The 16,696-nt window shown below is 39.3% G+C and overlaps 1 protein-coding gene and 1 non-coding gene across 3 annotated transcripts in view; both read left to right on the top strand.

The window, feature by feature from the left end:
* The window catches only part of RBBP5 (RB binding protein 5, histone lysine methyltransferase complex subunit), a 37,099-nt gene that overhangs the window by 11,122 nt on the left and 9,281 nt on the right, over positions 1–16,696 (top strand). For both annotated transcript variants that reach the window (XM_049770955.1, XM_049770954.1), the window contains exons 6-13: positions 1,742–1,851; positions 3,016–3,135; positions 3,236–3,389; positions 3,481–3,552; positions 5,006–5,123; positions 5,889–5,958; positions 6,266–6,495; positions 8,528–8,719. In XM_049770955.1, the coding sequence (XP_049626912.1) occupies positions 1,742–1,851; positions 3,016–3,135; positions 3,236–3,389; positions 3,481–3,552; positions 5,006–5,123; positions 5,889–5,958; positions 6,266–6,495; positions 8,528–8,719 (1,066 nt within the window). The remainder of the gene's footprint in view (positions 1–1,741; positions 1,852–3,015; positions 3,136–3,235; positions 3,390–3,480; positions 3,553–5,005; positions 5,124–5,888; positions 5,959–6,265; positions 6,496–8,527; positions 8,720–16,696) is intronic.
* Positions 14,316–14,519, top strand: LOC126005475 (small nucleolar RNA U3). Its single transcript, XR_007494545.1, has one exon. It is a non-coding gene; the product is annotated as a small nucleolar RNA U3 (small nucleolar RNA).

The following is a 16,696-nucleotide window of genomic DNA, read 5'->3' as shown; positions in this document are numbered from 1 at the left end:
GCTTTTTAAGCTTAGAGTTCATAAATAAATAAATAAAAATATATACATATATTTAAACACACATATATATCATATATATTTATACATAAACACACATACATATATATTCTACAGACACGTATATAATTTTTTTAGGGAAAAGGACACACCTGATTGTGTTTAGGTTTTAGTACTTGCTCTCTGCTCAGGGATCACTTCTAGAGGTATTCTGGATGACCATATGGGATGCTGGAATTCAAACGTAGGTCTGCTGTATGCAAGGCAAATTTCCTATCTGCTGTATTGTTCTACTCGCTTATTGTTGCTCCATCTTAAAGATTATATATTAAAATTTTTTGTTTTGTTTTTGGGCCACACCTGGCGGTGCTTAGGGGTTACTCCTGGCTCTGCATTTTGAAATTACTCCTGGGAGGCATTTTGAAATTTTCCTGGAAGGCTCAGGGGACTGACCGAATAAGATGCAGGGATTGAACCTGGGTCAGTCATGTGCAAGGCAATTGCCCTACTCATTGTACTATTGCTTCAGCCCCAGATTAGAGTTTTGTTTATTTATTTATTTATTTATTTAATTTTATTGTGATCAATGTGGATTACAAATCTTTCATAGTAATTTTTAGGCACATAGTGGCATTGAACCCAGGGCATTCCCACCACCAGTGTTGTCCTCCCTCCAATCCTGTTCCCAGCATGCATCCCATAGCCCCCTCCTTTGCCCCCCGGGGTGCTAGTATAAGTGGTTCCCTCTGTGTCTAGTTTGTTGTAGAATGGGTATTGATTCTGTTGTTGGCCAGATTAGAGTTTTTAATTCCATTAGAGCACCTTGGGTTTTTCCTTTTCTCTGGGCACATGACAGTTTTAAAGAATGGCTCTAAAGAAAAAGCATAGGTGCTGGGAGTATAACTCAAAAGGCTGGCACATATGTAGCATTGCTGGTTGTCGCCCACCCTAATGGGCCTCACCAGTGCTGCTATTCACCCTTTACAGCCACAGGATTTGACCAGAAGTGCTCTGAGGAGCATTGTTTTGGTGCTTTTCTCCATACACACACAGACCTTCAAATAGGGATGTACCATTATAACCTTCCTAAATAGACATAGGGCTGTTAGGTTCAAGTCCATTATTGGGCCCCATTCTTACATGCCATCTTCAGTGGTCTAACTTCCCATAGTTGAATCTGTCACTCTTCAAGCACCAGCTTCCTAGTTTCTTTCCACCCCCGTCAGCTGCCATCTTACTCTGTAAGTGGTTGGCTACTATAATACCTCATGTAAGTAGTCTCTGAAATGGTTTTGTGACTATTATGATGTTATTAGCATATGTCCTCTGGTTTGTCCTTGTGAGAGAAGGATTTTCCTCTTTCTATGTCTCTGTCACACTATATCATCTACCTAGTGATAGATATTTGCATGTATTATAACAACCTTATATTTTATTTGGCTTCTGGGCCCATGAGTACTTGGGGCTACCCTGGCCTTGTGCTTGGGGTTCACTTCCAGTAATACTTGGGTCTTTTGCCAGGGACCCATAAATCTGGGTCTCTTGCATGCAGAGCATGCACTTATTCTTTGGAGCTCTCTCTCCAGCTCTAAACATTATATTTTCAAATAGATTTCCTTCTTTTTTTGATAAGGGAAAAGTCCCATGTTAAGTACATTGGACAGAGATTTAGAAACAGAAGCCAAATAAAATTACTGTAAGTTATCAGCATGCTTACTTTTTCTTTTTCTCCTTTAAACTTTAGATTTTGGTCCTAAAAACAGATTCTCAGGATCTTGTTGCTTCCTTCAGAGTAACAACTGGAACGAGTAATACCACTGCCATTAAATCAATAGAATTTGCCAGGAAGGGAAGGTGAGTAAGACTGTGGGTCTTCTTAGAGCTATTTTTATTTTTATTTTTAAAATATTTTGATTTTTGGGCTACACCCAGTGATGCTCAGGGGTTACTCCTGGCTATGTGCTCAGAAATTGCTCCTGGCTTAAGGGACCATATGGGATGCTGGGGGATCGAACCACTGTCTGTCCTAGGCTAGCGCAGGGAAGGCAGATGCCTTACCACTTGCGCCACCATCTCGGCCCCTAGAACTAGTTTTAAAAGTTTGTAGAGTGCTGGGGCTGCAGAGATAGCAAGTGGTAGGGCATTTGCTTTGTACATGGCCAACCCAGAATGGACCCGATTTCGATCCCCAGCTTCCCATATGGTCCCCCGAGCCTGCCAGAAATGATTTCTGAGCACAAGGCCAGGAGTGACCCTGAACACTGTCAGGTATGGCCAATAAAAAAAATGTAGAATGCAAAATTACATTGAGATTTGCAGTTTTTGTGCACATTAGGTTTCACTATTTTTATAGTTTCCCTTTAAAAAATTATTGCAAACTCTCTGTATCTGGATCTTTTTGGTTTTGCTTCCCCCTCTTGAGAATTGGTACCAGGAATTGAACCTGGGGCTTCCCAGCTGGAAGACATGCATTCTGCAACTTGAGTCACATCCTTGACTCTGACATTTGGACATTAAAGTAACATTTTGTTAATCTGCTCATGAATTTATTAACTCATTTTAATTTATTAACTCATTTATGTATAAAGCAGGCCAGAAAATCGCAGCACTTATCTACATCTAAACTTGTGAATTTTGCCAACAAGTTTCAATTTAGGGGGCTTCTATATCAATGAGATGCTAAATACTAATTAGTAATTTGTGCATATAGAATTCTGGGATTTAAAGGAGCTGAGGACTACTTTTCACTTCAAATTATATTTTGGTTTAGAAGGTGACAAATAGATACAGGACTATCTAGTGTGTTGCTTAATCTCTGATATTTATTCCTTGTCTTATGATATTATTCCAAGTAGGTGGTAGTAATAGAAAATGTTTACAGGACAGTAAATGCACTCCATATACACCTCAACCCATGCCCTTTGCCTGGTCTGTATTGTGAATTGGGGGACAAAAAAAAAAAAAAAGAAAATGTTTACAGGAACAAATTTATGGTGTTTATTTTTATCCTTTTTGTAGTTGCTTTTTAATTAACACAGCAGACCGAATCATCCGAGTTTATGATGGCAGAGAAATCTTAACCTGTGGGAGAGATGGAGAGCCTGAGCCCATGCAGAAATTACAGGATTTGGTGAATAGGTATGTCTCACAGCCTAAAAAGAAGAATATGGGATTATGGGATCACCCACAACTGGGGCTGAGCTTCCAGCTCTCCTTGGCACCTCTCTTTGTCCTTTAGGACGCCATGGAAGAAATGTTGCTTTTCTGGGGATGGAGAATACATAGTGGCGGGCTCAGCCCGGCAGCATGCCTTGTATATCTGGGAGAAGAGCATCGGCAACCTGGTGAAGATTCTGCACGGGACCAGAGGAGAGCTACTTTTGGATGTGGCTGTAAGTAAGAATCAAGTTTTCATTTTTATTTATACAGAAAATCTTGGATCTATTTTTAGAATTGTTTTTTTTTTTCTTCGTCAAAATTTAGTGGCATCCTGTTCGACCGATCATAGCATCTATTTCTAGTGGAGTAGTATCTATCTGGGCACAAAATCAAGTAGTAAGTATGCTTTTGTTATAATTGCTTTGACATTAGATAGCTTTCTTTTAATAGACTCATAAGTAGTAAGCTAAAGTTATCTTATTTCTTTGTGTGGATTCATGTTTCCTAGATTTTTTTTTTCCTAAATAGATGATTCTTTTTACTTTTCACTTTTTATTTTTGTTTTGGGGCCTACCTGGAGGTGCTCAGGGCTCTTGGCTCGGGGAACTGTGGAGTGCAGGGGTCAATTGCATACAAAGGCAAGCATCCTACCTGCTGTCCTTTTACTCTGGCTACCACATTTTTTAACTGAACAATACTGTTTTATAACATTATGGAGATTACCTTAATTTTGATGGGAACTTTTGTTCCAAAGCTTGTTTACTAATTTTGTTCAGTCTTCACTTTTTTGGGAAAGTTGATGGAGCAAAGGTATTTTGGAGCCAACAGTTTTCTTGGGGGTAGCTCCTGGTGATGCTCATCATGGGCCCGTCAGTCCAAAAGGACTGTAGCCCTTTGAGCTCTGCTCTGTCACATTCCTAGCTTTGTTTTGAGAGAGAAAGTCTAATATCTTTCTGTAATATTTTTTCTATGCTTCATCTGAGAAAGATTTTTTGTTTCTTTTATCCAGCTGTTTCTGGTTTTCGTTTTGTTGTTTTGAGGCCACACCTGGCAGTGCTCAAAGGTATTCATGCCTGTACACAGTATACAGTACTGGTGACTGAACCTTGTAAACTGCCTATAAGGCAAGTGCCCTACCCACTCTATTCACTCTGGCTCTCAGTTTCTGTTTTAACACCTTTAATTATATTTATACTGGTGTAGTAGGAAAGATTTAGTGTTTTCAGCATACTTCTTAAGAAGATTAAAGAAGACTTTTTTTTGTTTGCTTTTTTTTTTTTTTTGCTTTTGGGCCACACCCATTTGATGCTCAGGGGTTACTCCTGGCTAAGTGCTCAGAAATTGTCCCTGGCTTGTGGAGGACCATATGGGATGCCGAGGGATCGAACCGTGGTCCTTCCTTGGCTAGCACTTGCAAGGCAGAAACCTTACCTCTAGCGCCACCTCACCTGCCCCAAAGAAGACATTTTTATTTTTTATTTTTTTTATCTTTGAGTTACACCTGGAGGTGCTCAGAGGTTTTCATGGCTTGGTATTTGGAGATTTTTCCTCATAGTGTTTGGGACCCTGTAGTGCTGGGAATCAAACCCAGTCCTTCTGTGTTCCACTTCCTTAAACTATGTCTCTGGCCAAGAGGACAGTTATTTGTGGAAGCATAGTTAGTAATTTGAAGTTTAATATAGCAGCTGTTATAAGTAAATGAAACCTGTGAAATATCTAATTTTTATTTATTACCTGCCATGTTTTCACAGAATTCTAAATCTTAGGCTCATATCCTTCATTTATGTAATTCTAGTTTATAGACTGTTGCTTTCTATATCATTAAGCATATGTTTTATTTGTGGTATAGGAAAATTGGAGTGCGTTTGCTCCAGATTTCAAAGAGTTGGATGAAAATGTAGAATATGAAGAAAGGGAATCAGAATTTGATATTGAAGATGAAGATAAGAGTGAGCCTGAGCAGACAGGTAATATTTCTTGATTGCAAATTAATGGATCTTAGTTCTTTTGTTATTTTTTCTCATTTTGGGCACCACACCCAGTAATGTTCAGGGCTTACTCCTGACTCTGCACTCAAGAATCTGGTGGTGCTTGGGGGACAATATGGAGTGCCTGAGATTTAACCTGGGCTGTCTTTGAGTCCAAGGAATGCACCTTGCCCACTGTATTATCACTATGGCCCATGTGACTTTTTACTTAACTTTATAATTTTCAGCTTTTTTTGAGAGTCTTCAGTGACTTAAAGGCTTAGTTGGGTATTACAAGGATTCAGGACTCAGAATTTTATAGATTCCTGATTCTGTTTTATGATTCAATGAGGATTCAGGCATAGCACCTAGTTGAGAATCACACACACACTGACATGAGATACCAGATAACTTAATACTGTATGTATTTGGCAAGATCACCTGGGATGCAGGTGTTCTATATTGAATTGGTCTTGCTGTACTGTTGTGTTCAGCCTTTCCCCACTGCTCCTGAACTTGTTCTCCTATCTCCTTAGCACAGTGTGTCACTCCTACTAACTTTACGTGTATTGAAGTGACCTCTTATGTCTGTATTCCCAGTTAGACTAGGAGACTGTCATTGAAGAACAAGTTCAGCTTATTGTGGAAATGCAATACCTCTAAATGATTAAAGCAGAGTAGTTAGTTTGCTTTGTTTATATTGAATTTCATTATGATAATGATTGAACTGTCTTCCACTTCTCTTTTGACCTTGCTGTCCTGCAGGGGCAGATGCTGCTGAGGATGAAGAAGTGGATGTCACTAGTGTGGACCCTATCGCTGCCTTCTGTAGTAGGTGAGGCCTGCTAGACCCCTGTGGGATCTCCCATCAGCCTTGGCTGATTCGCACTGAGAGGACTCTTGGTGTGTTTATAAGAAATCTTTCCCTTCTTAAAATCCTTCGTTGAATCTCTTGTTTTTCACTAGGGATTTTAGTAATCATGTCACATTTCAAAACTTTTATGCTTTTTATATTGTAAAGTTCTAGATCCATGCTCATTGCTTAAGTCTACTATAGGTGATCTTATTCAAGAGAAAGGGTTCATGGTTTAAGCAACTGTCTCCTTTTTTTTCAATCTCTTGTCTGACTCTGTTTCAAATAGTGATGAAGAGCTGGAAGATTCAAAGGCTCTATTATATTTACCCATTGCTCCTGAGGTAGAAGACCCAGAAGAAAATCCATATGGCCCTCCTCCAGATGCAGTACAAACATCTTTGATTGATGAAGGGGCTAGTTCCGAGAAGAAGAGGCAGGCTTCAGCAGATGGCTCCCAGCCACCCAAGAAAAAACCCAAAACAACCAATATAGAACTTCAAGGAGTACCCAATGATGGTAAGAGCTATTTTTTGGAAAATACACTTTTTCCAGTTTGGTGATGAGGAAGGTTGAAGTTTAAACAAGGGCATTTTATTTTGACTCCTTCTATAGCTGTAAATTCTTTTCAGTGTCATCTGCTTTCACTTCTCTCTCTCTCTTTTTTGTTTTGAGGCCTCACCCAGCTGTACTTAGGGCTTATTCCTGGCTCTGCCCTCTGGGATTACTCCTGCAAGACTCTGGCACTGGTGAACCAATGTGCCATTCTCTCTCTCTCTCTCTCTCTGTTTCTCTCTCTCTCTCTCTCTCTCTCTCTCTGTCTCTCTCTCTCTTTTCTTTTCTTTTCTTTTAAAATGGGAAATTTCTGTCTTTACTGCTTTGCAGTGAATGAAACATTTTTTTTTTAGTTGGGCCACACCCGTTAATGCTCAGGGGTTACTTCTGGCTATGCGCTCAGAAATTGCTCCTGGATTGGGGGGACCATATGGGATGCTGGGGGATCAAACTGCGGTCCGTCCTAGGCAAGACACCTTACCTCTTCTAGCACTACTGCTCCAGCCCCAAATGAAACACTCTTATGTTTTCTGACTTAAGCCTCATTTTGTTTATGTCGTTTTTCCTCCCCACCCCCAAAATATTTAAATGAGTGATAATATACAAGTCACACCTGGGCAATCTTTATAGTTCTTTCAATTTGACATCTGAAAGTCTGGTTATTGTATATATGGACACTATTTATTAGACATCTTCTGTTTTTAACTAAGTACAGTGGAAGTAATTAGACAAAAAGACCCTCTAGAGCTCAGACTCATTCTTATTTTATTTAAATGTATTTCTTTAATTTGGGCCACACCTGGCAAAGCCCAGAAATTATTCTGCTCTCAGGAATTATTCCTGGCAGTACTTGGGGACCAACCAGATGGGATGCTTAAAGTCTAACCAGTCAAATGCCCTACCCACTAGATTATCTCTCCAGTCTTGTTTAGGCTTATTTTTGGCTCTACTTGTGATCACTCTTGGTGGTGCTTGGGTACCATATGTGGTGCTGAAGATTGGAACCACTGTATTTTTTTTACCGTAAGAAGTACCTTTCCCAACCCCCAAAAGATGGGGGAAATTGTCTGTGTGTCTTATGGAGTGAATGCTGCCTGGACCTGAAGCCTGAGTGCAGGGGACTTTTTTATCCCTTCATATTAATGAAAAAATATTTAAAAAAATATTTTTATTTTCTGATGTGAAAAAAAAAAGTTAGGAAAATGTGTTTAACCAGCTGTAGACCGGCTTCAGCCTTGCAGACTGGTTGTTCTCAGCCACTGTCTCCTGACGTCTTTTGTTTTCCTTTTCTAAAATTATGTACATCTATCATTCAAGGCAAGTGCTTTAACTTCCTTGTACTATCTCTGTAGCCCACTTTTGCTAATTTTTATATCAACTCTGCAGATTGTTTAACTCTCTACTGTACATCAAATAATTGAGGGGGGTGGAGAAATAATACAAAGGTTAAGTCACCTGCCTTGCATACAGTCAACCATTGTTCAGTCCCAGCACCACAACTCTTCAAGTACTGCCAGGTGTGACCCAACTCTCTTCCTCCTCCCAAACTTCCCAGAAGGAGCATCCTGTTTTGCTCTTACATTTTGGTGTATGTTTCTGACTGCTGGCTTGCTGTAATTATTCATATCAGTATTTCTTTTGGCCTCCTTTTCAATCTGGGGCTTATGGGTTGGTGTGAACCCCATTATCCTTGTATGTCTTTGGGTCAAGCAGCTAGTACCAATTAGTGACCACTCTTAAAAAATAGTTTTCTATCTAGGGGCCCACTACTGGCTCTGTGCTGGGGATTGAACCTTGGCTTCCAGGAAACAGTGTGTGTTCAGCTCTCTGTACCAACTCTACAGCCTTTCTCTTTAATATATAATGAATAAGCAGTGGGACCTTTGTCCTGAAATTAGTAGAATAGAATCTGGGCAATCCTCTGCTCCTGGGGAGGTGACATGCTATGTGCTCGGGTGGCGTTCAAAATCCTTTCCATGCCTCTGTCCTTTTACAGAAGTCCATCCACTACTGGGTGTGAAGGGGGATGGCAAATCCAAGAAGAAGCAAGCAGGCCGGCCAAAAGGATCAAAAGGTAAAGAGAAAGATTCTCCATTTAAACCGAAACTCTACAAAGGGGACAGAGGTTTACCTCTGGAAGGATCAGCGAAGGGTAAAGTGCAGGCGGAGCTCAGCCAGCCCTTGACAGGTAAGGACACAATGAAGCGCTGTCTGGCTTGCTTCGTGGCCTTGCTTTGTACAGCCTGACTCCATTTTCTGCAGTATTGCTTCCTTCTCCCCCTTTGTTCCCCATAGCAGATTTTCTCTGTTTTAAGGTGCCAGAGACAAGTGTAACTAGATTTGGCTTAATTCAGTCTCTTAATCTTGGATTTATAATAGATTTCTATGGCTCTACATTCCTTGATGTTATACAAATATTACATGAATAATTTTATCCATAACATTCACCAGATTCCTATAGAAATCTATTACTCCCAAAAGGCTAAGAATCTCTAAATTTTTTTGGAGGGAGTTCATGGCCATATAAGCTCCATGGTGCTGAGGGCTTACTCTTGCTCTGTGCTTAGGGATCACTCCTGGCAGGGCTCAGGGGACCATATAGGATCAAGCCTTAGTCTGCCATGCAAGACTAGAATCTTATCCACTGTACTGTAATCTGATTTGAGTATCTATGTGGCTTCTTTATAGCTATGTCTTTGATATATATTAAATTTTATGACTTTTATGTAAATGAGGAATTATTATTGGAAGATGAATGATATTGTCACTTTTCTATCAGACAAATGCTAAGTGATAATTTGTTTGGTTAATACTAGTCAAATTAAAGTGTATTTTAATGAAAATGTTGAATTTGGGGGATTTTTTTTTTTTGGTCTTATATGTGCAAGTACAACTTTAGTTAATGTTTTAAAGGTTTTTCTGGGGGAGGGTTGAATTTTGAGGCACACTTGTCATTGTTTAGGAGCTACTTCTGGTTCTGCACCGAAGACTCAATCCTGGTGGACTCAAGGGACCAAATGGGGTATCAGGGATCAAACCCAGGTTGGCCACATGTAAGACAAACATCCTGCCCACAATCGCTCCGGCCTGTACTATTGCTCCAGCCCAATAGATTTAAGGTTTTGTGATTGTAGACTCAGAAGCGGTACTGATAAATTTTCAGTGGTACATTTAGGTTATATATTTTTAGGACTTTTTAGGTTATATATTTTTTCCCTGTAAAATTCTAATATATATGTGTTAATCCAAATGTGATGGTAGGAACTAGAATGAGAAACATTTACTTGTTCAAGTTATAGTTAGGTCATTTTAGGCATTGTGAACAAGAATTCTCTCTTCTATAGAAAAGCTGAAAGACTTAGTTACTCCTCATTTTGAATATTCTGTTTCAGGTCTACTTCATTAGACTAGATACTGAGTCATCTCCACACTTGTCCGCCTGGGACTATGCCTATACTTTGTTTCAGTAGCCTAAAAGTGTTACGTGGGCATTGCCAAGAAAGACTGCAGATGTATGTGGCCTTCATATAAATAGAAGTGATCCTTCTATAACTCACTTCTTAGACAAACTTTGCCTTTAAAAAAAAACAAACAGAACCCCAACTATTTAAAGCATTAGTGTGTGTGGGTCACACCTTCAGTGTTTGGTGGTGGTTGTGGTGATGGCATGTTGTTCAAGAACTCAAAACCAGGGCTCCCACATGCAAACATGTACACCAGCCCTTTGAGTCACCTACCTGACTCCGAAACTATTTTTTAAAAATAAATCAATTTCTTTATTTAAACACTGTACTTTTCAAAGTTGTTTATAATATTTATTTCTGGCATTCATTGTTCTAATACCAGTCCCACCACCACCATTCCCTCTGCCATTGCCCACAGTTTCCCTTCCTGCTCCTTGGCAGGTACAATTAAGTTACTTGTATTACTTGTCATAGCTAAATGGCAATGGAGTTAGGTGGTTTGGGGAAGGGGACTTCATTAAAAGAAAATTTATGAAAATTGGATCATTATGTCATTGTCTGCAGGTTTACGAAGCTGTTACTAGTCAAGCTTTCTGTTGTTGGTTTTGCTTATTGAGCTTAAGTGGCTTCTATGATAATTCCACATCTAATTTGATACATTACTACTGGGATGGCAGTATTAAAAAATATGGAGGCCATCTGGTCTGGGACTTTTGAAAGTTAAGTGAATCTGGCACTGGCTGAGGGGCACATGTGGTGGTGGCTGTTGATTGTGGTGTGGAGGGTGGAGGTTCTGGAAGTCCTGAGTGGGGGGGCTGCCTGCCCTGACCCTAAACACCCATCTCCTGGAGATCTTGGCCTCCCCAAAGCGGCATATCTGTATAAGTGTCTCTGCAGAGATGAATGGAAAATCAACTCAAGCACTTCATTATGCTTAATATTGATCAAGTTATAAATTCTGGGTATTACATAAACTTCTAATAAGGGGCAAGGTACTTGCTTTGCAATTAGCTGACCTTCATTCAATCCCTAGTACTGCATGTGCTCCCCCAGCACCACCTGGAGTCACTTCTGAGCAAAGTGCTGGGGAGTGGTCCATGAGCGCCACAGAGCGTAGCCTAGTTCCCTTAACTCCAAAAGTTAATAAAACAATAATAAAACCTACTTCCTAATGAATCTTATCTGCAAGTTTAGTTTTTAACAGTATTGCATATAGGAGGATTTTTTTGGGGGGGTTGTTTGTTTTTTGGGCGAAGGGACCATATCAGACAGCACTCCAGTTACTCCTGGCAGGCAGGGGGACTATATGAGATGCTGGGATCAAACCTGGGTCAGCCATGTGCCAGGCAAACGTTTTATCCTTTGTGCTATTGCTCCACCCCAAGAAGTATCATAGTTTATAATACAATTTTAAGGACATTGTTTTACAGTTGCAGAGATAATACACGAGTCCTCCACCAGAGTTTCACGATCCCTTCATAGTTCCTTCCTCTCATCTAAAAATTATTTGGGAAATTTTTTTTTAAATAAAATCTTTATTTAAGCACCATGATTACAAACAGGACTGTAGTTGGTTCAGTCATAAAAAAAAAAAACACCGCCACCTTCACCAGTGCAACATTTCTACCACCAATGCCCACCATTTCCTTCCCCCACCTCCTGCCTGTATTCAAGACAGGTATTCTATTTTTCTCTGTCACTGCCATTGTCATGATAGTTGTCAGTATAGTTATTTCTCTAATTGCACTCAAGACGTTTTGTGGTGAGCTTCACATCGTGATCTGGTCCTTCTGGCCCTATCTCTGTTGTCTCTTGGCATTATTACCATAATGTCTTTTATTTTTCTTAAAACCTAGATGAGTGAAACTATTTTGTGTCTCTCTCCCTCTGACTTATTTCCACAGCATAATAGTTTCCATGTGCATCCATGTATAGGAAAGTTTCATGATTTCATCTCGATGAATGGCTGCATAATATTCCATTGTGTATGTACCACAGTTTCTTTAGCCATTCATCTGTTGAAGGGCACCTTGGTTGTTCAGAGTCTGGCTATTGTAAATACTGCTGCAATGAATATAGGTATGAGGAAGCCATTTTTGTTTTGTGTTTTTTTAATCCTAGGGCATATCCCTAGGAGTGGTATAGCTGGATCATATGGGAGCTCAGTTTCCAGTTTTTTGAGGAATCTCCATATTGTTTTCCATAAATGTTGGACTAGATGACATTCTCATAGCAGTGAATGAGAATTCCTTTCTCTCCACATTCCTGATTGTTCTTGTTCTTTGTAATGTGTGCCAATCTCTGTGGCATGAGAGGGTACTCATTGTTGTTTTGATTTGCATCTCCCTGATGATTAATGATGTGGAGCATTTTTTCATGTGCCTTTTGGTTATTTCTATTTTTTCTTTGATAAATTGTTCATTTCTTCTCCCCATTTTTTGATGGGGTTAGTTTTATTCTTGTTAAGTTTTGTCAGTACTTGTATATCTTTGATATTAGCTCCTTATCTGATGGGTATTGGGTGAATAGTTTCTCCAATTCTGTGGGTGGCCTTTGTATCCTAGGTACTATTTCCTTAGAGATACAGAAGCTTCTCAGCTTAATATAGTCCCATCTGTTTATCTCTGCTTCCACTTATTTGGAGAGTGCTGTTTCCTCCTTGAAGATGCCTTTAGTTTCAATGTCATGAAGTATTTTACCTATGTGTTGTTCTATATACCTTATGGTTTTTGGCCTGGTACCATCTTTAATCCATTTGGATTTGACCTTTGTGCATGGTGTTAGATGGAGGTCTGAGTTCGCTTTTTTGCAATTAACCAGTTGTTCCAACACCACATGTTGAAGAGGCTTTTCTTGCTTTATTTTGCATTTCTTAACCCTTTATTAAAGATTAATTGATTGTATGGGGAACATTCTCTGAATAGTCTATTCCATTTAAGGTCTGTCCTTAAGTCTATTCCTTAAGGTCTATCTTTATTCCAATACCATGCTGTTTTAATTACTATAGCTTTTTTTTTTTTTTTTTTTTTGATTTTTGGGTCACACCCAGCAGCACTCGGGTTACTCCTGGCTCTATGCTCAGAAATCGCTCCTGGCAGGCTCAGGGGGCCATATAGGATGCCAGGATTCAAATCACTGTCCTTCTGCATGTAAGGCATAATGCCCTACTTCCATGCTATCTCTCCGGCCCCTAATTACTATAGCTTTGTAATACAATTTAAAGTTGGGAAAAGTGATGTCTCCCATATTTCTTTTCCCAAGGGTTGCTTTAGCTGTTCTCAGGTGATTATTGTTCCAAATAAATTCCAGGAGTGTTTGATCTACTTCTTTGAAGAATGTCATGAGTATTCTTAGAGGGATTTCATTAAATGCTTTGGGGAATATTACCATTTTAATGATGTTAATCCTCCTAATCTATGAACAGGGTATGTGTCTCCATTTTCTTGTGTCCTCTTTTATTTCTTGAAGCAGTGTTTGTAGTTTTCTTTGTATAGGTCCTTCACTTTTTTAAATTGACTTCAAGATATTTGAGTTTTATGTGACAGTGTGAATGGGATTGTTTTTTTTTATGTCTATTTCTTCTCTTATCATTATTGGTGTATAAGAAGGCCATTGATTTTTGAATATTAATTTTGTAGCCTGCCACTTTGCTATATAAATCTTTTATTTCTAGAAGCTTTGGTAGAGTCTTTAATGTTTTCTAAATATAGTATCATGTCATCAACAAACAGTGAGAGCCTGACTTCTCCTTTCCTATCTGGATGCCCTTGATATCTTTTTGTTGCCTAATCCTTATGGCAAGAACTTCCAGCACTATATTGAATAGGAGTGGTGAGGGAGGGCAGCCTTGTCTTGTACCAGATTTTATAGGAAAGTCTTTCAATTTATCTCCATTGAGAATAATATTTGCCATTGGCTTTTGGTAGATGACCTTGAGTATATGGAGAAAAGTTCCTTCCCATCTTGATGAGTATAGAGAAGAAATATGGAGAGTATTCATAAAACTCAAAGAAAGCATAGTTCGAGCTGAACAGACCACAAAGATAGAAATCAAAAAACTCCAAACTGAAATAACAAGCAGGAAAAACTCAGTATAGATACTCCTCGCTTAGCGACCTCCTGTTTAGCGACCGCTCACACTTACGACCATCTCTTTACTATTATTTTATTTTAAATATTCTTTTTCCATCTTGTACACTCTACAGTACAGTACTGTGGTTTTTAGTGCTTTAATGTACCTACTTTACTAACTTTATGTTCTGTAATACATTGCAGTACTGTGTGTAAATTACACAACCTATGCAAATTAAAATAAGTGGAAAGACAATACTTTCAGGGATCATTTCTATAGTATGTGACTAGAGAAGTTTCTCTGATCGTGTAGAGCACCCAAAGCCACGAGGAGGAGCCAGAGTATCCTCTCCTGAGCTCTAGGTGTTGCTTTTGCGACCGCCTTTTGCCATTGATTATCGTTCTTCCCTTCCTTTGGAAGGGATAGAAAAAATAAAAAAACAAACAAGTGGAAGTTTTCAGTTTGATTTTTCTCATTATTTTACTTATTCAGAATACTGTATTGTCAAGTACTATGCATATACTGTACTACTGTATACAGTACATGCAGTTCCTCACTTGGTCGTTAAGCAAGGAGTATCTGTAGATGAAATGAAAAACTGAATGGAAAGCCTCTCCAACAGAGTAACAGCAGCTGAGGACAGAATCAGTAAGCTGGAAGATGAAATGCAAAACAACTCCATACAATAGAAGAGATTGGAAAAGAACCTTAAAGCAAATAATCAGACAATGAAAAATGTACTCTAAGAATGAGAACAAATAAAAAATCGAAGTCTTTGATAAATTCAACAGAAACAACATAAGAATCATTGGAGTCCCAGAGACACAGGAGCAATACTGCTTCAGGCAATATTCCCTAGGGGCCCAAATGAAGTAACATGCAGTCTCTTTAGCAGCTGTGTACTTCACAGGGGTCCTGGTCTAGGAGACGAAATGGTAGCTGGCTTTGACTTAATAAACTGGGATCCAATGTATACATGTTGCTTTCATTCTTGGTACCGTATTCTTACCATTTTTTTTTTTTTTTTTGGTTTTTGGGTCACACCGGCAGCGCTCAGGGGTTACTCCTTGCTCTGTGTTCAGAAATTGCCCCTGGCAGGCTTGGGGGACCATACGGGATGCCGGGATTCGAACCACTGACCTTCTGCATGCGAGGCAAACACCTTACCTCCATGTTATCTCTCCTGCCCTGTATTCTTACCTTTTTGAGAACTCTCCATACTGTTTACCATAGAGGTTGAACTAGATGACATTCCTACCAATGGTGAATGAATACTCAACAATAAATACCCAGTATTTTCCTGCCCAAACTGGTTGTTTCCAGTTTTGTTTTTCTTTGTAGAAATTGGGTATGGGGGCTTGGTAGCCAACCTAGTGGTACTCAAGGGCCATTTCTGGCTTTGAAAGGGGTTATGCCTGGTGGTTCTTGGGGGACTGTAAGTAGTGCTAGGGATCAAACTGGGATTGGTCATATGCAAGGCAAATGCTTTAACCACTATACTATTCTCACTGGTGATACATTTTTTTTTTTTTTTTGGTTTTTGGTCCATACCCGGTGATGCTCAGGGGTTACTCCTGGCTGTCTGCTCAGAAATAGCTCCTGGCAGGCCCGGGGGACCATATGGGACACTGGGATTTGAACCAACCACCTTAGGTCCTGGATTGGCTGCTTGCAAGGCAAACACCGCTGTGCTATCTCTCCGGGCCCTGGTGATACATTTTCATTTTGAGTTGGATTTCTCTAATGATAATTGATGATGAACACTTGTTGAGGTTTGTGAGTGTTTTCTATATCTTGGATATGATGTTTTGTATTAAGACATTTTCTTCCATCTAATAGGGCAGGTTTTCATTTTAACCATAATTTCTTTTGCCATGTACAAACTTTTTTTTCTTATTTTTTTTATATTTTATTTAAACACCTTGATTACATACATGATTGTGTTTCAGTTTCAGTCATGTAAAGAACACCACCCATCACCAGTGCAATATTCCCATCACCAATGTCCCAAATCTCCCTCCTCCCCCACCCAACCCCGCCTGTACTCTAGAAAGGCTATCTATTTCCCACATACATTCTCATTATTAGGATAGTTCAAAATGTAGTTATTTCTCTAACTAAATTCATCACTCTTTTAATTTTTTAATTTTTTTCTTCATTTAAATATCTAAATTACAAATATGATTGTGATTAGGTTTCAGTCATATAAAGAACACCCCCTTCACCAGTGCAACATTCCCACCACCAATGTCCCAAATCTTCCTCCATCCCACCCCACTACCACCTGTACTCCAAACAGGCTTTCCAGTTCCCTCATTCATTCACATGATTATGGCATAAACTCATTGCTCTTTGTGGTGAGCTTCATGAGGTGAGCTATAACTTCCAGCTCTTTTCTTTTTTGTAACTGAAAATTATTATTGCAAGAATGTCTTTTGTTTTTCTTAAAACCCATAGATGAGTGAGACCATTTTGCGTTTTTCTCTCTCTCCCTCTCTGACTTATTTCACTCAGCATAATAGATTCTATGTACATTCATGTATAGGAAAATTTCATGACTTCATCTCTCCTGGCAGCTGCATAATATTCCATTGTGTATATGTACCACAGTTTCTTTAGCCATTCGTCT

The sequence above is a fragment of the Suncus etruscus genome, chromosome 3 (assembly GCF_024139225.1).
Source record: "Suncus etruscus isolate mSunEtr1 chromosome 3, mSunEtr1.pri.cur, whole genome shotgun sequence".
Classification (NCBI taxonomy): Eukaryota; Metazoa; Chordata; class Mammalia; order Eulipotyphla; family Soricidae; genus Suncus; species Suncus etruscus.
The sequence above is the reverse complement of the archived record's forward strand: the minus strand, read 5'-3'. Positions and strand labels throughout refer to the sequence as shown.